The sequence below is a fragment of the Acipenser ruthenus genome, chromosome 21, assembly GCF_902713425.1.
Source record: "Acipenser ruthenus chromosome 21, fAciRut3.2 maternal haplotype, whole genome shotgun sequence".
NCBI classification, from domain to species: domain Eukaryota; kingdom Metazoa; phylum Chordata; class Actinopteri; order Acipenseriformes; family Acipenseridae; genus Acipenser; species Acipenser ruthenus.
Window position 1 is genome coordinate 20,498,591 of NC_081209.1, and position 24,669 is coordinate 20,523,259.

General features: G+C 41.9%; 2 protein-coding genes across 3 annotated transcripts in view; one reads left to right on the top strand and one right to left on the bottom strand.

Moving 5' to 3' along the window:
• The window catches only part of LOC117428185 (Bardet-Biedl syndrome 4 protein-like), a 21,850-nt gene extending 17,734 nt beyond the window's left edge, over positions 1-4,116 (top strand). The window contains exons 13-16 of the mRNA XM_058994989.1: positions 528-597; positions 1,521-1,665; positions 2,079-2,289; positions 2,908-4,116. Coding sequence (XP_058850972.1) covers positions 528-597; positions 1,521-1,665; positions 2,079-2,289; positions 2,908-3,056 — 575 coding nt within the window. The 3' untranslated portion in view covers positions 3,057-4,116. The remainder of the gene's footprint in view (positions 1-527; positions 598-1,520; positions 1,666-2,078; positions 2,290-2,907) is intronic.
• LOC117963209 (ADP-dependent glucokinase-like) lies at positions 3,947-17,261 on the bottom strand. 2 transcript variants are annotated; one of them, XM_058994990.1, is made up of 8 exons: positions 16,923-17,261; positions 15,965-16,238; positions 13,829-14,054; positions 12,215-12,277; positions 11,756-11,876; positions 10,545-10,741; positions 7,857-7,955; positions 3,947-7,371 (listed from the first exon to the last, which is right to left on the bottom strand). In XM_058994990.1, exons 2-8 carry the CDS (start codon positions 16,195-16,197, stop codon positions 6,817-6,819), a joined length of 1,494 nt encoding a protein of 497 aa, XP_058850973.1. In that variant the 5' UTR covers positions 16,198-16,238; positions 16,923-17,261; the 3' UTR covers positions 3,947-6,816. The 2 variants fall into 2 exon arrangements, with proteins under 2 accessions (XP_058850973.1, XP_058850974.1); XM_058994991.1 differs by having other exon boundaries at positions 3,947-7,368; positions 16,923-17,258.
• Between the last annotated feature and the right edge of the window lie 7,408 nt (positions 17,262-24,669).

The window sequence follows — 24,669 nt, forward strand, 5'->3', positions numbered from 1 at the left end:
TATAGACTGTTGTCACATATCCTTTTGAAACACACTTGTACAGTGACTTTTAGTTCATAGGAAAGTACATTTCAGATTCTTTCACCTCTTTCATTGTTTTCAGTTTGCATTTGGCTTAACTGGCTTACACAAATAATAGTCAAAGTCATCATAAAATATTACCAATTGGACCTTAAAGGAGAAAATAAAATAAAATATAGCAATAAAGGGGTACACATTTATTTAAAAAAACCCAAAACAACTTGTCATTAATGTATTTGGATCACACTGGTTCTAGTGTATCAGACAGTAAGCTATAAACTGCTTTTTTACGTGTTTCCCAGCTTATAAAATGGCAAGTAACCATGGCATATTCAATCCAGGATTTGGTGAGATAGAATTATTATAATAAAAAGAGACCATCGTAATCGTATTTAAGATATGATATATTTAAAATGGTCACACTTATATGTATTCTTAGTTCATTTGCACACAAATCAACAAAGCAGAATGATGATAAATAAATATTTTGATTTTGATTTTTATAGTGGCCCTGACTAACCTGGAGGATCTTGAAAATGCCAAAAGATCATACAAGCAAGCAGCTGCTTTGGACCAGTAAGTTTGCATTGTTTTATTAAAACCAAATGCTGAAGCTAATGCAAGCTGTTTATCATGTGCTTTTCAGCAGTAAAAGGATAAGATATTTTTTAGAAAGGGTTTCATTGTATTTTCATTTTGTTTGCTTTCAAAATCCCTGTACATTTCCCTGGCCCTAATCCTGCAGTATGTAGTTATTCTAGCTTGTTCAATATGTGTTAGCCAGGATCTTCATGTTTTGGAATGAGATCTAGCAGGGCTTTGTGGCTTATTGTGTAGTTCATTTTTAAATATGTGCTTCTGATGTCCATGATATCTTTTAATTCAATGCTGAACTGTGCAATGCCACTGTAATCTTGTAGAAGTTCTAGAGCGTACACTGCTTAATACAATATGTCCAAAGAAACCCCGTTCTGCCAGCCATGGAAAGTCAGAAATGATTTAACCGAGTGTTAAACAATGACCTTGTTTTAAATTCCTAACCAGATGACCACGTTCATAAACAAATTTGTGTTTCACACACGTTTTCAAGTCTCTGTTTAACATGACTTCTCCTTAACTTAAGAGCATTGTGATGACTGGTCCCCGGTAAATGTATTTACATTTAAATACACTAAATAATATTTTCTCTCTTTCTGAATGTTGTTTAAATTCTCCCCTAGGGAAAGCTCTCTCCTTAAATGTTACATTATTGAAACATTAATTTACATCACAGCACATCCATCCATTTGCAGTAAAAAAAATAGTTGCACATTAATTAGTACACCAAACAAGAATTCTGTATCCATCCAAAGCACTTCCAAAACTGTTTGCTCTCGAAGGATGTGGAACTACAACCAACCCACCAGACGTGTTTATGAACTTCACATTAGACTTGGTAATTAGAATTGTATGAATGCATGTACGTACTGTAAATCACGTTTTGTACTTTTTCCTTCAAGGACCAACCCGCTGATCAGTATGAACTATGCCATCTTCCAGTATAACCAGGGCTTAAAGAAGGAAGCTTTGCAGCAATTTCAGGATATGGAGAAGAGGGTGAACAAACTCAAGGAGAGCAACAGCAATACTGAGTTTGATCCTGAGGTTAGTCCCTGCACAATGACCCTCATGACCACAGAGCAACCATGTTTAACGTTCCAGTGATTGTGTTTCTTTTCAGGTTTACAAGTAGACAGTCATGGCGGAAAGGAACACATACACTGTTAATCAATGTGTGGACTTTCTTTTATGTGTTTAATAAGTGCTTGTAATGCAGCAGGGGCCTACTATGAACAGTATAAAAAGACCGGCCAAGAAGACCAAGACTTTAATCAACACTGCATGTGTTCTTGTCCGCAATGACAACCGGAAATGAAATGAAAATAACATGTTCTGTAATAATGTTATTTTCATACGATGCTTGTTTTAGCAGTGATTGTGAAAAGCATTAAAAGCAGATGAAAGGTGCTGTATCAATGCATGTCCAGTTCTTTAGAAAGTTTCCTCTTTCTTCTCAGTTGGTTGATATGGCTCTGAAGATGGGAGCAGCCCTCCAGGTCGGGGAGAATCTCGTTTGGACCAAGCCAACCAAGGACTCCAAATCTAAGCAGCGATCTGCCACCTCCATCAAATCCACCAGCTCTCAGCAGCCTTTGGGCACTAACCAGGCTTTGGGGCAGGCCATGTCATCCGCTGTTGGTTACAGCAAAAACATGCAGCTGCCTGGAGGTAAAGCAACACTCGCCAGACAGTAGCTGAATGATATTTATATGACCAACATCTTTACCCACGTCACTGTTGACAGATGCTGCCCATCATTAAGAACTGCTAAATAAATTCTGTAAATATAATTAAAAAAATGTCCAATGTTTACGTCAATGGACTCCTATCTTATAAACTTTGTCTCTCCCTCATAGTGATGCAGGATCATGTAAATATATAATCTAATCTGAGCTGTGTTTTTTGATCATGATACCAAAGGGGTCAGTCTTGATGTGTTCATTTTATACCTCCAATAATGGGAAACGATATGTAATATTCATATTGTGAGTTGAAACCACCTACAACAAAACTGCTTTTTCTGTAACACTGGGTGTGCAAGGAGGCTCAGCAATGTAGTGGTTAATATGAAAAGATTCAGTAAAATGCAGGTCACCTTGTCTGTAAAATTATATATATATATATATATATATATACACATATATAAATATAAATTTTAGTTCTCAAACGTATAGAAACAACACACCCACCCCATTTGCACAGCTGTCAGTCAGACATGCACTGCCCCCAAGACATACGATTCAAAGCAAGCTGTGTCTCAAGTGTTTGGTTTGTTCTGTTCATCAGGTGGTGGAGCTCCGAGCCAGCAGAAGCCCCCCTCTCTGCCCCTGGAGCCAGAGCCCAGTGCCGAGGCTGCCCCGGAGGAACCCACCTCCCCCACTGAAACCAAGGACAAGAAGAAAGAGAAGAGGAAATCCAAGCCGCTGGCTGAGTAGAAATCCACATCAAGGAAAGTCATATTCTGCTGCACAGGAGTGGCTAGCAACAAGCCTGTCTGACTTATTTTTCCTTGGTGTGATTGGTTTTGCACGGATGCAGTTAATTATTTAATTTGCACAATTCCAATACTCCACTGCAGATGTGCAAAGCACGGCAGCCATGTCAAAGTTATTAAAAAAAAAAAAAAAAAATGGAAAGGTAAAAACATCAGACCCTTTTGTGCAGCCAAATGGAGGAATAAACCTGTACATTAATGTTGGCTGCCAGAGTGGATCTGTCTGGCAGAAATGGTGGCATTTTCACAAGAGGGTTACACAACCATTTCTGCTAGTATTGTACAATATTTTATCAATGGTTGTTTACAGGGAATGGGTTTTTACTAGTCAGCTTTCTTCTTATTTATCTTCACTTGCTGGTAAAAAAAAATGCTCATAACCATTCTATTTTGTTTAACTCACATTAGTTGTTACTCTGCAAGCGTAGTGATTTTAAATCTGTTTCTTTCATGGGACCTTTTTTTTTTATGCAAAAAAAAAAAAAAAAAAAAGCTAGTTTTGTTTTATATAAAGTGTTCAGTTGTATACAAGTGCAAATGCCTGCCTTTAATGTTTTAAAGTTTTTACCTATTTCATTGTTTATCTGAGGAACATTAAATGCTTCAGGCTGCTAAACTGCATATTTATTTCAAGAGCCTACTTGCATCTACATGCACCCTATTCACGGCGTTCTGTTGCAGTAAAAAAAAGTATTGAAGTTATTTTCTGGCGATAACTTTGTCTATTATTTTGTCATGGCAGTGAAGCATTAGGAAGTGGGAGGATTCCTGGCAGATGCATCATCTTTTTGGATCTTGAGACTTAGAAAAGCATGCATGGGTAACAAAAGCTTTAAGTTTAAAGAAAAACTTTATTGGACTCAGATGTTAAAACAAACAAACAAAAAACCCCCAGCAAACTTAAATACTCCCAATATGCAAGTAGAGGTTTAAGATATTCAACCAGTATTAACACCCTGAGACAGGACCAGCTTCTCTTAACAGAATGTCCTCCAGTTGTTTCAGGATTATAAACCAAGGATTATGTATTCATACTTTAGGAGACAAGCTTTAAGACATTTTTATAACACCCCTTAAAGAATTTAAAATGGTATTGTAGGATTTTTAGAAAAAAAAGAGTTCTACTTTATAACATTTTTCTTGCTGTTGTGCAACACCAAATTGCATTTTAAATTGATTATGTATATACTTTAATACAATCAGTCCGTCACAAACTGGAGTCTGTTGAAAAGACACTGAATTTACCTAAAAACAGTAGATTGGCAAGTCAGGTAATTAAACCTGTAACTGAATGTAGAAGCATTATAGTTTAAAAAGCAAAAGGCTGGGACCCAGTCCCATACTGAGATTGTAAGTTAACTCAAATAAACTAGTTCCCAAGTTTTCCCTGTACCTCATCCAGTATATTTGCAAAGCCTGCATTGATCACATCTAAGAATCCATTGTGCATTTTATTATTTATTTAAAACTGCTGTCACCAAAACAATTATAACAAATTCAGAGATGGTAGGGAAATCATTGTAACATATCTGAAGTTATTTGATATGTCTGGTTAATTCCTACATGGGCAAGTTTCAACAAATAACTCAGATATTTAATACTGTACACATCAATGCCAGAGGAAGAGAATTCAATACTTGCCAATATTCAGTCACAAAGAGGCATATTCTACATGGCATAGACATCCTTTTAAGGCCCTGTCCACGCTACATGACATTTTGGTTTTTTTTTTTTTTAAAGTATAAAAAATGAATACCCATTGCGGAGTGTACACTGATAGCAAGTCCTTCATGCGTCTGTTCTGAGTATTTCGTGAAGCATATCACAGAGAATTATGGGATATTGGAGGATACAGCGTCCACACTTATGATAAACCGTACTACCTGATGGGATCTAATTAGAACCGGACTCGAGACTGGTGGTCTCGAGTACGGTATTAAACACTGCATATTGTAGACAATAACCGTATTTAGCACTTTTAAGCTGGTTTAAAGTAATATAGTGTGGACAGGGCCTTAAACTCACCCTCCCAAATAATGAGCTCTCTGGCACTGCTAAGTAAGTGCCAATCACAACTTTTGGTAGCCTTTCTACATGCATATGCATAGTCTACAAAACAAATGGCTCCACAAAATGTTTGGTAATTTATTATGACTTATTTCCATAGGAGTGATGCTACTTCTGTGTTAGAACACTTTCTTAAAGACATACAGACAGTAAAGTGAGAATAAGTGAAAACAAAATGACATTTTTTTATGGTCTGATTGCACATTAAATTTTCCACTTACTTTTTAGCCTCCACCACATAACATGCTTTTTATACATATATACAAAAAACATGTTTTAGTGATAGAACGTTGACTGCAGTTCCCACATGTCTTCAGTGCAGGTAAGGCACAGGCAGTGCTGGCTTATCCACATAGTGCTTCACCAAAGTTCCTTAACTTTGACCTTGCGGGACTGCTCTCTGCTGGTGAATGAGGGTAGTACAGTCTCCAGGCGCACAAATGATAAAATCTAGGTTCACCAAATAGTCACTATTGTGGCGAATCTTGGAGTTGAGCTTAAAGCACTTACATTTATTTCACACACTGTTGTTCTGTTGGACTTAAAAGTGACTAAATCTATTAGGATGTTACACAACTCAAATTGTGGGCTTTTAAAAGTATTATTGTGCCTCATATACAATATCTTACTAACCAGTACAAGCTGCAGCAGTTGCATAATTTGGAAGAAACTGATCACAGGTTTTGCATGTTAAATCTGGGTCAGGTGAAAATGATGGTTTTCTGTAGCCATATCCTCCCCTGATACAATGACATTATTTGTCTTTTTTTGACATTATCTTTTTTCAGATTCATATTTTCTTTGATAAAAGTTATAGTCACTCTAATGCAGGGGTGTCAAACTCAATTTTGACAAAGGGCCGTTACCTAATTTGATATTTGGTGTGCGCATCACTTACTTTTGTTAAGTTTTTTTTTTTTTGATTGTATATTAGAAGAACGTGATTTGCCTCAGGCCAGTAAACTGCATAGCAAGATAAAATTACAATTTGACTTTTGAAATAAATTAAAAACGAGCAGGACATTTATTTCTTAAGCCCCTTTTGCACTGATCCCAGATGCACTCTATTCTTCCAGTTGTTTGTTGGAATACATACCCAAGACCCAAACTCTCTTATTCAGCACCATCTGTGCCTGGAAGGTTCTGCAATGTCTTCTAACAAAATGCTACATTCTGTGTACACTAAACACTCCTCATCCTTTTCCATTAAACACACAGCCATTTGTTTTCATAACAGCAAATCAGCGTAAGCAAAATATCACTTATTTTCAGTTGGTTAACATTAAGGCAATGCATGTGTCTCTATTGAAGCCAAATTAGAAATACATTTTTCGGGTGTACCCGAGTAGACTGCTCAACCCTGAATATCTGGAGCATGCCATATTCAGAAACAAGTGCTATTGCTCATTAAAGTGCGATTTCCCATTGTGAAAAAACCATAAGCACATAAGTGTTGCTTCTGAATACAGGTACTGTACACATTTGACACAAAAAAAGACAAAACCCCTCAAGATTATTTCAATTAAGTAGGGAAACCTTACGCTATCCAATTGTCGGAGACCCTTTGTTGTAGCATGGCCCAAATGGTACTGAATAAGACAGTCTGCACTTAGTATTTCCATTCCAACAGTCGCTTACTGCTCAGCCATTTCGGAGTACAACAGTCCCTCTGCTGAAATGGCATCCCCCAGCCCAACTGTCCGAAGTGGGTTTTTACAAACTAAAACAGGCGTGAGGTAAAAAGAGACATTTTCTCTGTGCCAGACTACCACAGGCTCGGACGGATTTAAAGTCATCGTCTGTCCTGGCTCGTCCCGGGAGGTGTGGAACTCCAGGGGGGCTTTGAGGACCACTCTGTTCACGTCGATCTCCTGTGTGCCGCAGGCCTGGCTCCCGGCCACCCTGGCGCCAGCAGACACGGCAGACACCTGGTTGGCCCAGAAGCCATCGACTGTGGCCAGGATATGGTAGGCAAGGGTGTGGAAGTGGATGCGGGTGAGATCAGCCTCAGACTCCAGGTCAGTGCGACCGTGCTGCTTGAGGATCCATAAGAGTATGTCACTGACCTGACCAACATCAGGGACGCCGCTCCAGGAGGGCAGCTGGGAGTGGGGGCCCAAGCCCGCCTGCGAGATGAATAGCAACTCCTGCTCGTTCAGGCCGATGGAATTCACTATGGGCAGAACCTGCTAACAGCACATAAAAGGGAATGTCTGTAAGACTGAAATCAGAAACATCTTCCTTGTCTTTTAAAAAAGCAGGTGTTTCACCAAGGCAATCTGGCCATGCTGTACAGAGTTTTCACAAACCATTGCCCCAGAACCAGGCCCTGTTTATTTAGCATCTGACATGATATTTAAATGGATGGTTTCCTCTGCTTTTACGACTCAAATAATCTGAAACAGAAATGGTCTTTTGAAAATCTTTTTAAAAAAGTCATTAAGTGACTACTTCCATGAGCAATCAGGCTCAAAAGCATAGCTGTATTTTATTATGTGCCAGAAAAATATAGTAATAGGTAAAAGACCACAATACCTTCTCTTCAAAACACTCTCTACTGAGATCCTGTATCTGTTGTTCTGTGGAGTTACTACTCGTCACCTATCTAAAAATAGCCAACAAACTGAAGAGCTCCTCCTCTAGTCAGATTCCTCAGTTAAACCTACACATTTACCTCTTGCATGATGCTGTTCATGTAGTCTGTGTCTGTCATGCTGGCCAGCTCCAGGTGGATAGGGACCTCATTGGGGATGTCCGAGATGGTTACCACAGCCTAGAAAACAACAGCTGACATCAGAATGCAATGACCAGCCACCACTTGGATCGGCTCCTTGGAATGTTTTTTTTGTTTGTGTTTGCCTTACTGAATCATGTAACAAAAAGCAGGTGGCACATTTGCACCATCGTAATAGGATCACTTGTTTTGAATCTCAGTATTACTTGAGCCACTTTGTTAATATAACACCAACTGTATTTGTTATGTGCTTGCAGTCCGATCATTATTGCTAGGACCCCTTGGTAATGTACAGCATCCTAAAAAAAAAAAAGTGTTGCAGCATCACTGCTGGTAAATACTGCTTGGAGGGGAGACATTTTTTTTGTCCATTTTATACAACTCGGATCACTTTCTTACTAAATATAGTATTCCCAAATAGATAATTGTCCCCTCAAAAAAAAAAAGAAAAAAGAATAAGCAAGATGTCCAACAAATGCGACTCAAACACACTGTGCTGGTGTGTTTTTTGATTGAACAGGTTATCAGTACAGATAAATAGTGCTTAATTGAGGATATCTTTTTTCACATCCTTGTGCTCTGCTGCAATGTTATAACTAGCCCTGTGCATGGGTGGAATGTACATTTACTATACAGGGCGGAACTATATGAACATAATTTTGACATTTTATTTAACATCATGTAATCAAAGAAACTACCAAATGATATTGCAAAAGTCTACTGGAAGCCATAATAGTAGTATAGTATTTCATGTTACATTTTAAAATGTCAAATTTTTTCCAGTTCTTCATTAAGTATATGGAAAACTACAAAGCTGTATGCAATTCAATAACGTAACATTATTCAGCAGGTTTCATTCGACTTTATGAAGCAAAATTAGTTAATTCTATAGGGCGATGCACAACTTTTGGCCATAGCTGTAGTATCAATGCCATTTAAGAGAGTAAAATCTTTAAAATAATGTAAAATAATGCTTGCACAGGGAAATTGGCCCTTTATGTTTTGAAGCATCTCAATGTTTCTGACATAATTGTACTGATTTAAACAAGGGTGGTCCTTAGAAATAACAAGTGCTGTAGTGCGTTTTCCAGTATAATTTGAACAGAACGTGCTGTGGATGTAAAACAGTAGTCCATGCTAGTAAGTTCTGGCATAGGAGTTTTCTTTATTACCAGTAATTCTGTGCCTGTTTTTTTGCATCACGTATATGTGGTTTTGATAGATGCAATTAGGAACCTCCACCGACCAAAACGATACTATGTTTGATTACACCGCTGGGGTTAAGTGGGTCTGGTGGGTCCTCCCTTACCCTTGATCACAGTCCCCTGCTGTTTTGGCATGGATGAAATATGGGCTGGGATATTTCCAGTTCATGATTCCACACCCAAACAACATTTGTTTTAAGCATTTGTTTTCCTACTCAAATACTTTTTGAAGACAACACATTGTCACACGTGACAGAGAGAAGGGTACCAATGTAGATATCGTGTGACCTCGATGTGGGGATTGACTAAGAGCAGCGTTCTCAAACTTTAGAAGTCCAGGACCCCCTTTCATGGAGGGGACTACTAATTGTCAGGTAGCCGTACATCAACAGAAATGGAATACATTTCTAGAATACTTGCCAGGCCTGGGTGTTCTTGGCACACAAACAATAAAAAAGCAATTGTATTTTTTAGTAACCTGTACTTTAAAATAGCTGTACATTTTATATTTCTGATTTTTTTGTTTTATTTTAAAAGATTGCTGCTTGCCAATTCCTTCATGACCTGATCTAGACAAATACTAATTTTAACCCTTTGCGGTCCATTGTCGGACTGGGTCCGACATTGCAATTATTCCTCACAGGTCCTTTGTCGGACTGGGTCCGACATCATTATAGCAACGCAATAAACGGGTGTTTAGTCGTTTTTTCTCCGGAAAAAGCCGAGAAAACCATTCAATTGCCGAGTGGGAGCGACAGGAGCCGAGACAAGTCGAAAAAAAAAAAAAAGGCGTATCTCATGAATAGTCATACATGGTATCAGGTATCAGATAACGGGGCGTTCATAGTAAACAAGCTGGCTGAGTGCGTCAGCGCACAGAGACTATCATGGACATTTGCAGAGCTTTTTTCAGATGTTATAGTAATAAAATAATGACTTGGATCGCATTATTGAGGAGTTTGGTGATAAAACGAGTGATCCGGAGATGATCGATCGGTATGTACGACTATTATTATTATTATTATTTATTTCTTACATAGGTGAACGCTATAGCAAACAAAAGGGTGGGGCGGGGCTGGAGATGCCTAGTGAGTGCTTTGTTGATATGCAGGGCCATTTAAACCCGTTTGACTGTGAAAAAAAATACTTTTAAACAGCGCGTATAAAATTAACTGCGCGTGTGAAAATTAATTAGACCTGGTGTGCCTGACGCGCAGTTAATAAATGGAATGCAAAGGGTTAAAGTTTGTTTCAAGGGCCTTCCTTAAAGAAAGAAATATGTGAAGCAAGTCACTGATGTAAGCAACCCCCCACGATCCTTTTAAACTGGAGTGACCCAATATCAATGTCATCCCTAAACAGCACTGCTCCTACTAGCACGCAGGTGCTGCTGGAAGGGGGTGTGTATAGGAGCCCTTCCCACCTCTTTGAGACGCTCCTCCCAGAGCTCCCTGCCCTGGCCCTCCATCATGTGCAGCCCGGACAGCACCACCAGCTGGGGCTGGAACTCCTCCATGCTCCCCACGAAGGTCTCCAGTGCACTCATCTCCCCGTTGGACGTGTCGTGCGAAAAGATGAAGCGGTTTGCACTAGGAGCCTGCGACGAGCCCCACTTATCTCCTGGAACAAGGGGGAAGGAAAGAGAGTCAAGTCCTGCACTTTTTCATTAAATGGGAGTATTTTGTATTCAGGACAGGAAATGTATATTAATTGAATAAAACACAGCCCCAAAACATGCAAGAAAGATGAGATAAGGCATATAAAAAAAAGACACACACTACAAAAGGGACCAAGTTACAGAAATGTTTTAAAAAGGCTAAAAAAAATCAGGGCTGACTTGTTATCACTTTGACATAGCGACCATATAATTATCGTATTGCCTGCAACAGTCTTACTAAACAATGGGTGTGTGACAATGTTCCTGCACAAGTTGTTACATGTATTAAATCAGCCAGTACTCAATCACCCAGATTTTGGCTACTGACCAAGTAGCTCCCTATTCCACCAATAATCACACACAAACTGCAGATAAAACTATTTACAAAGGGAGACATTCTGAAAGCTAGCAAGCTACTTGACACACACGGCACAAGATTAAGAAACGGTAACAAAAAAACAAGCAGTTCTACTGAATAATTTCCTTATAGGAAGCGACAAGCTGTGTTTCAAATTCCAGTCAACATCATGTGCCCTCTTTTTTCTTTTGGTAAAGATACTCTTACCTTTTGTATATTCAAGGTCTAGGCTATAACTTTCATATACTATCAAAGAAGGAGAATGAAATGACAGTGAAACTTAATTTTTTCGATTTCACTGAATACATCCTGTACACACCTAAAGGTTTATTTTATCTCAGCAATCTCCAGAAGCTGCAGTTTATGAAGGAGTCACACCCACCATCATAGGAAACTGTCATTATGTCTGAAAGAACCCTATTGATTGCCATATTGACATGATGCCAAGCTATACATCATCTTAGCACACAATGGCTGATCAGCGTACTCACAGAAATTCTACAATCACATTTCAGAATGACGTGGAGGGCTTTAAGGTCATCAGTTAGAATCCCAAACAGTTTATGCAGAAAGATCAACAAAGACTATCCCCCAAAGCGCTGTGTCTGGGTTACATTACCTGCCTTGTACTCCAGGATGAGATGATACTCATCAGTCACCTGCAGAGACTCAGCCGGGACAATGATCTGATCAGCCAGCAGCTCGTGGAGTTTGGGTCCGACTGGCCCGCACAGCAGCACCTGGAGAACAGACAGAGGCAGAGAGGTCGGAACACAGCTCGTCACAAACCTGGGGGTGGCATCTCTACACAGGCATAACAATCTGCGACAGTTTGATCAAAACATTGGATCTAAATACTGCCGTCATTTGAATAAAAAACACTACCAACTGCACCTTTGCACCTCTTGAGTGCTGAAGTCATTTTTTTCATTAAAAGTAGTTAAAATGTCAGAGCTGATTTGTCATGTTTAAATGGTGTAAGTATTCAGATCTACTACCATTGAGATCAAGTGAATTTACCCCACTGTTTAAGAATATATGTTTCTCCCTAGTAAGGGAAGGCAGAGGGCAAGCTTACCGTCACGTGGGGATTGGTTGCCAGCTTCTGACCAATCAGAGCTGCGTTTCCACCCACAAAGTGCTGAAAGAGAGGGTGGAAAGTTACTACAGAATGCTGACTGCAAATGAGCTCTCCCCAGGTGGGAGATTTGCACGTAAAAACATGTAAGGCTTAGTCAAATGTTAACCTCACGCAAGACTTTTTGTAATCAATGTCTGAAGAGATCTTACGGAAAATTTCAAAGCTGGAGATTTAAACATACCATTTCCTCAGACTCAGTTTAATTGAATTCACTGTCAGACTCGCATTTGGGATCTTTTTTCCTTGTTCTGCGGTTAGCTGTTTACTATACCAGTTAGGAGCTGCCACTTTCAAACCCCAGCAAAGCTACTGGCTTATTGTTAGGGGTGAAAAGATGAATTCTGTATTGATGAATCATGATACTTCCTTGCATGATGCATAAAGTGATAGTGATACATGAGCAATATTGTACTACTTGAGGTCCACCAAATTGCAATGAATGAATTTATTTGATTTATATATGGATTTTATATAAATCAAATAAATATGAAATCAAGTCTTTATTGAAAGTGTACGATAATGTAAGCGTTAAACTGCATCATTCACACAAAAAGTTTACGACTGCTTTCACAGATCCTGACCAAGGCTAAGGTACTCCAAAATGAGTGGGAATCAGTATACAGGAAATCAGCTCAGAGTCTATTAACTTACAACCTTTTTATTACAAATCACATGTCCTGCGATTGGAACCTGATACAAATCTACTGGAATAAATCTTTCACATTTCAGTCTGCAAAACTGTGTACAAGCAGCATTAGCAGCAAGGAGGGGCTAACTTTCTTCAGGCAATAATGAACAGGATTAGGAGCAATTCACAAATTATGTAATTGCTGACAAGCATGCACAATCACCTTTTACCATCAATCAAAACCTCGCTTAATGCAATATTCATTCAAATTAATCAATTAGTTTTGTCCCAATGTATGCAATTAAAACAGAAGGAGAAACAAGGCTATTATAATGGCATTACCAACTTGGGAGTTACTCCTCCTGTAAAACAAATAAAACCATTCTGTTTGTTTAAACTGCATTTGACTTTAAAGCATTTCAGAATACTTCTTTAGTTAACAAAAGGAAAAATAGCGAGCACTTATCCAGTAACACAATACAACTTCTAAATACCTTGTTTAATGTGCTACTAGCTGGCCCATTCTAAATCTGCTCTGAACTTGTTAATAGTTTTTTTTTTCTATTGCAGGACTGGGATTACTTTACCCTTGCAAACAGTTAAGACACCATTCCGGCTAAGCATGCTGACAAATGAAAACAGGGATGGACATAAGACTCGCATTGCATAGCAGTTTGATCCATTCCTGATTTTACTAGGAACTTAATAAGACACACCTGGGCTTGTTAGCTACACACTGGGGGCTAATCAAGCTTGTATTAAAACCTGGAATGGGTGAAACTGCTACATAGCAGGAGTCTTATTTCCAAACCCTGGAATGCAAGTTTTTTTCCTGCCCAGATCACTATTTGGACCATAATCAATCTGCACAATTTTTTAGATCAATTGAACAGACCCTGCAGTGTAAGTAAGTCCCACGTTACCTGAGCCCCGGGATACTCGGATGCCGCCCTGGCTATCCGCTGAAACGACTCCTTGTCACTGTAGAATCGCTCGGCGGCCGCCCCCTTCTCCATGTAGTAGATGAAGGTTTCTTTGAGGTCCTCTTTGGAGTGCAGGACCTCGTGATCCACCCCCGTGCCGGGATCAACAGCGAGCGCCTGGAGCAGCCCCACCCCGGTTACCACCACGTCCACGCAGGTGTTCACTCTGAAGGAGACACACAGGGAAATGGGTTAAAGTGGCTGTAGATCTTACCCGCCGTGCACTTCAGGGATGGAAATAAGACTCTCACTGCCATCCAGAAAGGGGGCGGTGCTACAGTACACCAAGTCATCGCTCCAGAGGGAAAGCGATGTGGCAACCGCGGATTGGAGGAGAAACGGTTGCACTCGCTAACCAAGGGGGCGTGGCTAGGTGATCTGTTCCTTTGTTTATGGTTAAGAGAAACGCTAAAGGACAGCTAACATGATCCGGCGCTGTCGCTTAAGGCCAGCACAAACCCAATTAACACTTCACCACTGTTCATGGATAAATTGTATTTTCACCACTGTGGACTTGTGATCGTGTGTGTGTGTGTGTTTAATTATTTAATTATTTAATTATGTACATTATTTCGGGACTGTAACCCGTAGTTTAAACAGATTGTTTATGGTCATTGCAGTCACTTGTTTGTCATTACTTGTGCACCGCATCATGTCTACACCTGCACACTGCAGCCACTTTGCCACTTTGCCACAACAGGTCAGTGTAGTTTCTCCATCAAACAGGATCTCTGGTGCTACACAAGGTTAAAGAAAGCTCTCAGTTTGCTGGCCTTGAAGAAGTTGTGTTACATTTCACCCAAGCAGTGTCTTTGAGGTCAAAGGATGTTCCTTGCAGCTGGTTGGTTAGTGACAAGGAAGACTGATAGGGACAATTGCATTCTTCAAGTGAAATGACCAAGGAAGTGCTACCTGAAAGCATGGCTTGGCAATTTTAACTTAATGTAGCACCAGATATGTTTTAAAATGAAAATACATGCTTGCTATAATATGTGTTTTTCAAAACTGCATGCAAGACCTATGTAGCGAATGAAAGTGCACAATAGAAAAGATTTATGGATTTTTTTTGTTTGCTACAACTAAGATGGAACTATAATTCTGTACAAGGCACACAATCACACGCAGCACTACTAGGATGAACCTAGGAAGGCTGTGGCGGGGGCTACTAGACTGGAGTACTCTAAGTGTTTTTCAAAGATTATGGATCGCCATTCTAGGGGGAATCTAAATTTGTAAAAAATGGTTCTGTGGGCTGCTCAGTTTTAACACAGAGCTCCTCAAACTTAAGTTAATTCTGTTATCATCCATGCATTATAATTAGGGCTTCTGTTTTTCAGTTTTTATTAATTGTATTATTCAGTGCTAATTTTTTAGCTATTTTCGAGTTTTATGTAAATCGTTTTTTTCGGGGCTTTCGATTACTGTATGAAATTATTGTTTTCGGTTACTTTCCAAAATGCTTGAGCGTTTTTTTCTGTCAAAATATATAACAGTAGTAACTCGACAGTACTTGCACACTTAAGTTGTACTTTTTTCCATTGCTGTCTTCCACAACGAAATCCCTATGATCACAGGCACATTCTTCTGAGGTTTTTGTGTGTAGGCATTTTTGTACATTTCGCCACAATTCTGTTTTAAATCCTCTGTATCTTAATTGTAACACAGCTTTAAATCCCACTAATAAGCCTCCATTCCTGATTGTAATCTCCTTTTAAATCTCGCAAGCGGAGTCTCCAATAGAAATGTAGGAATGTGCTGTGCTGAAATGTATTTATTATTATTTTTGTAGGTTTTATTATTATGTAGGTTATTATTTTTAATGGGAAAAGGGTAAAGTCAACGTTCCACAGTTTTTACAGTGTTTACTGGCTATGCACCGATTTCATTTTTTTGTATCGGGGGTGTATATAAATAAAGCTACATTTAACTTATAATGGTGTAACTCCATCTGTGGATCTGGTCCATACAAGCTCTTGTGGTTTATTATGCCACCAGAACCCCTTGATGGAACTGCAGCTTTTTTATGTACAGTACAGGGGCATTAAATACTCTTCCTTATATAATACTAATACTTACCCCACAGCCACCCTGGTCCACTGCGTGGCTGGGGCAGTGATGAGTGTGTCCCAGGCTGAGGAGATGGTCTGCTCAATGGTAGCAGTGCTGGAGCTTCTCTGAAGGCAGCTGGACAGGGACTGCAGGGATGTGGTGAGGTAGCGCACAGCCAGCTCTGGAAATGCAGGGTTGGACTGGTAGAAGTAGCCAATGCTTACTGCCAGCAGCACAGCTGCAAACGCTTGTCGCCACATCCTCCGATCAGACCTGGTCCTTCTGCAGCTGGGCTTTTTACCTGAAAGGGCATCACAAGAAAACGGGGATTAAACTGCAGCAGTAAGACGCAATAATTCAACACAAGCAAAATAAAATTAATTAAAATGAATTGGCAGTTTCTAGCTTTCAAAATAAAATAATGAAATGCGCACGGAAGCCCAACGACTTTCGAAAATGGAATTAACCGAGTTGGGGAGAAAGAAAAAAAGTGGTTATAACGGCCTACGCAAAACACAAAACCATTAACCCCCATGGGTTCTCTTAAATTATACACTTGCGTGAAGCACAGAATATACATAAACACAAAACGACGAACCCCCATGGGTTTTATTAAATTATACACTTGCGTGAAGCACAGAATATACATAAACACAAAATGACGAACCCCCATGGGTTTTATTAAATTATACACTTGTGTGAAGCACAGAATATACATAAACACAAAATGACGAACCCCCAAGGGTTTTATTAAATTATACACTTGTGTGAAGCAATGATAACTACAGTAACCGACACCACCACTTCGTTAAATTCAGTTGTTGTACAAGTTAGTTATACTGGTATAGCTAGCTATTGTTATGCCATTGTAACTGTTTAGTGAACAATGTAAAAAACACACACAAGGTGCATTACCGTATAAAAAACACAGAGACTAAAAATATTACTAAATGCATGTATTTATTCACAAGTGTTTGGGCTTTACCTGGAGTCGAGACTGGTCTGTCCGATCCTGAACGCGGGATGCAGTGCCGTGAATTTACGTTTTCAGACCGGCCGCCACGTCTGAATCTTAGGCGGTCGGGTTTCTCGTACACGGAGCCCTCTTCACAGAATTTACTAATATCCGGCGCACCCAGTATTACAGAGTCCGCGCTGCCAACCCTAAATGGCTTGCTCAGATTTTGCGTAAATCTGTGCGTGTTAACCGCCCGGCCGCAGAGGAATAAGGCGTGATTATGTTTTGAGAATAGGAATAATACCCGGAAGATGCACAGGACGAAGCAGAGAACTACAGGTTAGTAGCTGAGAGGTGTGTAAGGACTACGGTATTAAAATGTGAGCACAGTATTTCATTTTAACAAATACAAATGTATTCTAAAACTATAGTGTACGTCTGTTTCCAATCGTATACTTTGTGTTATGCAACACATTTGACTTATATTTGGTTGTTCATTTGCGTTTGTGTTTACCATACACCCCTTCATGTGGTGTAGCCCGAAAGGGGTAAAAAAAAAAAAAACAAACAAACAAAAAAAAAAGAACCAATCAGATTTGTTAGACTTTTCGATTTACATTAGCAACTATGCGTGGGTTTAATTGTATCAAGTAAATGTGGTTGGGAATTTCAAGTTTGGGGTGCGCATAGTTTTTATGGGTAGTTGTTGGGGTTCAAATGCTTGATAAGGGGTTCAAATGCTTGGCTCCAGTGGGCGTGGTCTCTCTTAGTACAGCCAGGGATGTCATTCAAGTAAGTCAGACTTTGCAGCAAAGGGCAGCTTTTCTATTGTGTTGCCCAACCACTGTATATAAAACTGTTGCTGCCTAGCGTGTCCTTTTAAAATGGCTGTACTCCGAGCATGTTGGAGCTGTTAACGTAAGCTTACAATATGACACACAATGCACCTTTTGTCCAGGTAACTTGGATGAATTGCTGAAACTGCAACCTAAATTATACCTCTCAATTATACCCTCGCACACACAGACACAGCACTGCTCGACACACGGTAGAAAATGATGGTACATGAGAAAAATATGCAGGGTTCAGGGGCAACCCTACGTTTAACCTTCCACTGTCTTTGAAAAAGACACATTTAACTACAATTTCATAGTACACATTGAAGCTTTACAGAATCTGCCGTTTGAGAAATAATCAACTGTAATAATTTAATTCTGACACCAGAGGGTACTGTTTCCTATTTTCAAAATCAACATCTGTCCAAAAATGTGATTTCTTGGTAGTATGGTATGAACTTCAAAAAAATATTCAGTTATTTATTTATGTTATTTATTTATTTACTTATACTGTATCATATATACATATATATAAAACACAATATAAGTCTATATATATATATATATATATATATATATATATATATATATATATATATAAAAAAATAAATGAATAAGGACGTGTGTAGTGACCACTCTGAGAATGACACTCCCTGTCTATACAGAGAGTGTAGTCACAGAGCCCATAGGGCTGCTTTTTCCTTGTCATTCGGAGGTTTCAATCAGTATGCTATTCTGTGCCATGTGCGTCAGTTGCTGCCTCCATTCCTGGCAGCACTGTGCTAACAGCTGGTGGGAGCTGCTTCCTTGCAAGGGCGTCTCCTGGTGATAAGCTCTTAAAGCTGCACTGACGTTGCTCTTGTTGGCATTTTAAGGCATACAAGGTTTATTCAGCAGGCTGTCTGTGCCGGACAAGACTGACCTGCTAAAGAGCTGGCTTTTCTACAACACACATGCTAGTTAAAGCTAGGATATGTTACTTAGGGGCAGACCGTGCCCCTTGTGGTCCTCGGGTGAAAGTTGTGACAATGTGGAGAACATTATGTTTATTCCCTCATTTACTACGTTAACACTGTGTAAAGCTCAAATTGTGCGGTGGGTTAAGAAAGCTAAGCTGTAAACAGAGGAAATATGATCAAATAACCATTAGAGAAAAGACATCTCTGAAGTTTTACACACACACACACACACACATATTGATGTAAATATATATACTCATGAAATGTTTATTGTTTAAATATATATAATGTATTTATTTATTTCTTAGAGTTTTCAGCTTTTTTATTTTTATGTTTTATTTTTTATTTTATAGCCCTAATAAGATTACAGCAAAAGCAGCCTCATCTTACCAAAAACACAATTATATCCAAAACAAACCCACAAACTAGCAGGCCCCAAACAGCACTGGTGTCAAACTTGAACAAGCCTCAAGCTGCCCCCAGTCTATCCACCAGCATTCCTTTTACAAAATGCAGAGATTGTAATCCCTGCATTTCACCTGCTCTGCCCATCATTGACAAGCACAGGCTGCTACCTCTTGCTCCACAGAGAAAAGGCTTAAGAGGTTACTTAGATACTGAAAGCAGAAGTATAAAGATCCACCCATGCAGCTATCATGTCCTGTCATTGTAGCCCCTGCTGGGGTGCGTCTGTATGTCACACTTACATCTTTACATAAATCTGGAGAACCGCTAATCCACTTCTCATGAAACTTGGTATTTAAACAATTTAGCATACCTTAATGAGAATATCTGATTCTGGAGTTTATATTAACATTATTTTGCAGACCTTATTGAGAATATCTGATTTTTCGGATATAATGTGGCGTCTGTTTGTACATTTACTGGATAATATATCATTCTGAATTGAGCCATGCCGACGGCTGTATGTTACTGACAGGCATGTTATTATCATTATGCTAGCATATTATTTGTCATTAAATTCATCTCAGAAGAGAGACACTTCTTTGACAGCCATCACTTCTTAATACACCGTTTCTTCACCAAGAGCCCAGGTTAGCACCTTCGAACGTGTTTCATTAGGATAAGTACAGCATGGCATCCCAGAGTTTTTAATTGAAATCTTTTACTGCAGCACATGGAGGTGTGACTGTCAGTGTGAGTGGAAGGGAGATACACAAATATGCTCAGGGGATTAGGAGCAGTAGAATAAACAGTAATCGTGCTCACTTTATTGCTAAGTTAAGACAGTCAACAGGGTATCCTTATTCCCAAACCTAATGTTGATGACTGTTTCAGAAAGCTAAATGATATCTCTGTCCTTCACTTTAATTGGGCTTCCAAATCTAAAAACAGGACACCTCATCCAGTTTGCATAAACAAACGTCACAAAGGCTCCCATTCACAACACAGAGCAACCTGCCACTGAATGACTAGGCCTACTGAGGTCAGACTCTACAGGAGCAGCACGTAACTGACTATTTCATTAATATCCAGAACCTTTTAAAAGAAAAATCACTTATCACACATAGGCTACTGTATAATGGTGGTAAAAAATGTCAGCCTCTGAAGACTGTTATCTCCTAATTAAATCATGAAAGGTGTAATGAATTGTTGTACCTTGTTGCTGTATCAGAGCTGTGTAATATTGTGACAGGGTGACTGAGTGGTCTGACGTCAGGCAGAAGCAGGTAAAGGCTGTGCCGCCGTTTTTATTAACCAACAAAAATAAATAAAATATTTAAACAAAAAAACACTTTGCTCACAGAGCGAAAATAAAAGGTTTAAACATAAACAAATCACGGACACAAAATAAATAAAATAGGTCAGGTGACCATCTCCCGATTAGCAACAAAATTAATCACTTCATTAATTCGGGAGATGGACACCTTCTGCACGGGTTTATTAATTATTCCTGGCAGAGGACGAGCACTAATCTCGCCTCTGCCAGAACACGTCTTTTTAACAAATAAACCAAACAATAACACGGCGGTACGCCGTCACAAATTACAATAAATAAATCAAAATACAAAACAATACTCTGCACAGGGGCGGAGGGGAACTCCGTTCTAAAATAAAATAAACAAATCAATGTACAGGCACCTTGCTCTGTTACACATCCCCCCCCCCCCCTTGTGCAACGCACACATGGCCCCAACGGCCACCTCCCCCCTCAGTCTCAGAGTCCCAGAAGAGGGGGAAGCACAGTGTCCATGGTGGGAGGTCCGGCACCCCCCAATTCTTCGTGGCCGGCAGCTCCCTCTTCCGGGGCTCCCGCCACTCACTATCCTGCCGCGAAAGTGCGGCTGGGGAAGCTGGTCTCCTGACCCCCTCCCCCTTCTTCATGGCCGGCAGTTCCCCTCCGTGGGGCTCCGGCCACCCAATTTCCAGCAGCGAAAGTGCGGCTGGGGAAGCTGGTCTCCTGACCCCCCCCCCCCCCCCCCCCTTCTTCGTGGCCGGCAGCTCCCCTCCATGGGGCTCTGGCCACAGTGTTTCCTGCCGCGAAAATGCGGCTGGGGGAGCTGGTCTCCTGACCTCCCCCCCTTTCTTCATGTCTGGTAGCTCCCCTTCATGGAGCTCCGGCCACAGTGTAGCGACCCCAGGCGAAGCAGGATCCCTGGCGACCCCAGGTGAAGCAGAGCGCCCGGCGACCCCAGGCAAAGCAGAGGCGACGGCAGCAGCAGCGGACCCTCGGGAGGCGACGGCAGCAGCAGCGGACCCTCGGGAGGCGACGGCAGCAGCAGCGGACCCTCGGGAGGCGACGGCAGCAGCAGCGGACCCTCGGGAGGCGAACTCGAGAGGGGAGCCCCTGGCCATAGAGGCGGCAGCAGGAGCTCCACTTCTCCCTCGTACCCTGTACTCTGTGCGGAGCAAAAGGCAGCCCCAGGTGATGCGGAGCCACAGGCATGGCATCCCTGAGTGGAGCAGGCGTGGCATCCCTGGGCGGTGCGAGGCTGGCATCCTTGGGCGGTGCGAGGCTGGCATCCCCGGGTGATGCACGACAGGGCGGCAGCGGACCCTCGGGAGGCGATTGCAGGAGGGGAGCTAGGACCAGCGGTGGTGCTAGGTTTGGCCCTCTTCTCAGCCGCGGTGACCCGGCCGTTTTCCCCCTTGCCTTTTTTAGCAGCCTGTGCAAGGGCAGCTGCGGACCGCTGGCCTTCTGTTCCGGTCCGTCCTGTCGTGAAGGGAGAGGCAGCTCCTGCTCCTCTCCCTCGGGTGGTGGAGGAAGAGGCAGCTCCTGCTCCTCTTCCTCGGGTGGTGGAGGAAGAGGCAGCTCCTGCTGCTCTCCCTCGGGTGGTGGAGGAAGAGGCAGCTCCTGCTGCTCTCCCTCGGGTGGTGGAGGAAGAGGCAGCTCCTGCTCCTCTTCCTCGGGTGGTGGAGGAAGAGGCAGCTCCTGCTGCTCTTCCTCGGGTGGTGGAGGAAGAGGCAGCTCCTGCTGCTCTCCCTCGGGTGGTGGAGGAAGAGGCAGCTCCTGCTGCTCTCCCTCGGGTGGTGGAGGAAGAGGCAGCTCCTGCTGCTCTGCTCCTGGCGAAGGCGGCAGCTCCTGCTCCTCCCCTTCTGGCTGCGAAGGCGGCAGCTCCTGCTCCTCCCCTTCTGGCTGCAAAGGCGGCAGGGGCTCCTCCCCTTCTGGCTGCAAAGGCGGCAGGGGCTCCTCCCCTTCTGGCTGCAAAGGCGGCAGGGGCTCCTCCCCTTCTGGCTGCAAAGGCGGCAGGGGCTCCTCCCCTTCTGGCTGCAGCGGTGAAACCAGCAGGCATGCTCCCTCTGCTGGTGGCGGCGACGGAGGCGGAACCAGCAGGCATGCTCCCTCTGCTGGTGGCGGCGACGGAGGCGGAACCAGCAGGCATGCTCCCTCTGCTGGTGGCGGCGACGGAGGCGGAACCAGCAGGCATGCTCCCTCTGCTGGTGGCGGCGACGGAGGCGGAACCAGCAGGCATGCTCCCTCTGCTGGTGGCGGTGACGGAGGCGGAACCAGCAGGCATGCTCCCTCTGCTGGTGGCGGTGGGAGCAACACACAGTCCTCCCAGGGTGGTGGAGGTGGAACCAGCAGAAACTCTCCCTCTGCTGGCAGGTACCTGGGCTGTGGATGTTCGGCCTTCCCCCTCTTGGGTTGTGGACGCACCGACTCCCCCCTCTTGGGCTGTGGACGCACCGACTCCCCCCTCTTGGGCTGTGGACGTTCGGGCTCCTCCCTTTCAGGCGCAGGATGTTCGGGCTCCTCCTTCTTGGGTGCTGGAGATGGCCGGATCTGGTCCACTGCCCAGAACCACTCTGCAGCGTCCCCCACCAGACCCCAGTTCCACGCCTCTTCAAACTGGGGGTCCCCGTAAGGGCAGTCCTCCCCAACGTGCCCAAACTCGCCACAGGCGCCGCACATGGGAGCCCCCTCCTTCCTCCACTGCTCCTGTTCAGCTGCCCAGTCCTAGGGTCCAAACTTAGTTGGCACCCGGGACCACCACCTCTTGTTCAGCTGCTGTGGTTGCAGCTCTCTGCAGCTCTTTCTCCTTCTCATCCTCTTTCCTCCCATTCTTCTGCCTCCTCACTTCTTTCTCCACACACAATAAAAAAAAAAAAAAAAAACGAAAAAACTGCAGTACCCCACTAATGCCTGAGTCCAGGAGGCGCTGGTGATCCCACGCTGGACACCACGTGTGACAGGGTGACTGAGTGGTCTTACGTCAGGCAGAAGCAGGAAGGAAAACTGACACCAGGGAAGTACTGCAAGTAAAGACTGTGCCGCCGTTTTTAACCAACAAAAATAAATAAAATATTTAAACAAAAAAACACTTTGCTCACAGAGTGAAAATAAAAGGTTTAAACATAAACAAATCACGGACACAAAATAAATCAAACACAGGTCAGGCTGGGCAGATTGCCTTCACTGTTCCTATGTTATTTTCTTTTAGTTTTGTTTTTCGTTTTCAATCTCCGTCTCGCTCTCGCTCTCTCCGCTCCTAAAACACCCACCAACAGTGCCGAGAGCTGCAGGCTTTTATAACAGGTGACCATCAAAATTAATCACTTCATTAATTCGGGAGATGGCCACCTTCTGCACGGGTTTATTAATTATTCCTGGCAGAGGACGAGCACCAATCTCGCCTCTGCCAGAACACGTCTTTTTAACAAATAAACCAAACAATAACACGGCGGTACGCCGTCACAAATTACAATAAATAAATCAAAATACAAAACAATACTCTGCACAGGGGCCGAGGGGAACTCCGTTCTAAAATAAAATAAACAAATCAATTTACAGGCACCTCGCTCTGTTACAAATATATATTCGAGATTCATTGAGTTGCCATTGCTGGTTATCTTGTGATCTGCAAATGGCTCTGCTGGGGTTGATTGAGGGTAAAACAATGAGGTTATGAAGGTACACTAATAGTATTTGTATTTTTTGTAAGGGCATTTGTGTTAGTAGATCAGTTCACCATTAGATAAGATGCAGTCAATGCTGTGGTGTCTCAAGCATGTTAACAGTAAAATGGAGTTCTACAGTGACTGACAGATTTCTTTTGTAACAAAGTCTTTGTGTATGCTGATTGCTGCAATTGATTTTAGCAGGACATGGATTATTTCTACAAAATACTCAAGACACATCCAGATCTATTGAAAAACAAGCAAAAATATTGGATTTTTACATGGTGTAATAAAGCATAGTGAAAGCATGGTCGATTATAGGTAAGCATTGTAAAGCACAGGTATGGTATGAAAGTATATTAAAATAACATGGCAAACCATGGTCAATTTTATAACTGCAAACTATAACCATGGGAAAATGGTAAAAGTGCGGTGCAAAATTACTGTGGTAAACTTTTATAAGGGCTCCTTGCATTAAAACATGGTATAAGGTTTACAAATAAAAAATGTATGACTTTTGTAGTATTTTAAAATAAAACTTTTTTTTTATTGATTGATGCTATTATTTCCTACTAGAACAAGAAAGCAATCTAGTACAGGAGCCAGATCCCAATATGT

Coding starts and splice junctions, on each gene's coding strand:
- LOC117963209 (XM_058994990.1), bottom strand. CDS start 16,197: ATGTGGCGACAAGCGTTTGCAGCTGTGCTGCTGGCAGTAAGCATTGGC. Junction 14,055..15,964: donor TGGACCAGGGTGGCTGTGGG/GTAAGTATTAGT, acceptor TGTCTCCTTCAG/AGTGAACACCTGCGTGGACG. Junction 11,877..12,214: donor CAACCAATCCCCACGTGACG/GTAAGCTTGCCC, acceptor TCTGTTCTCCAG/GTGCTGCTGTGCGGGCCAGT.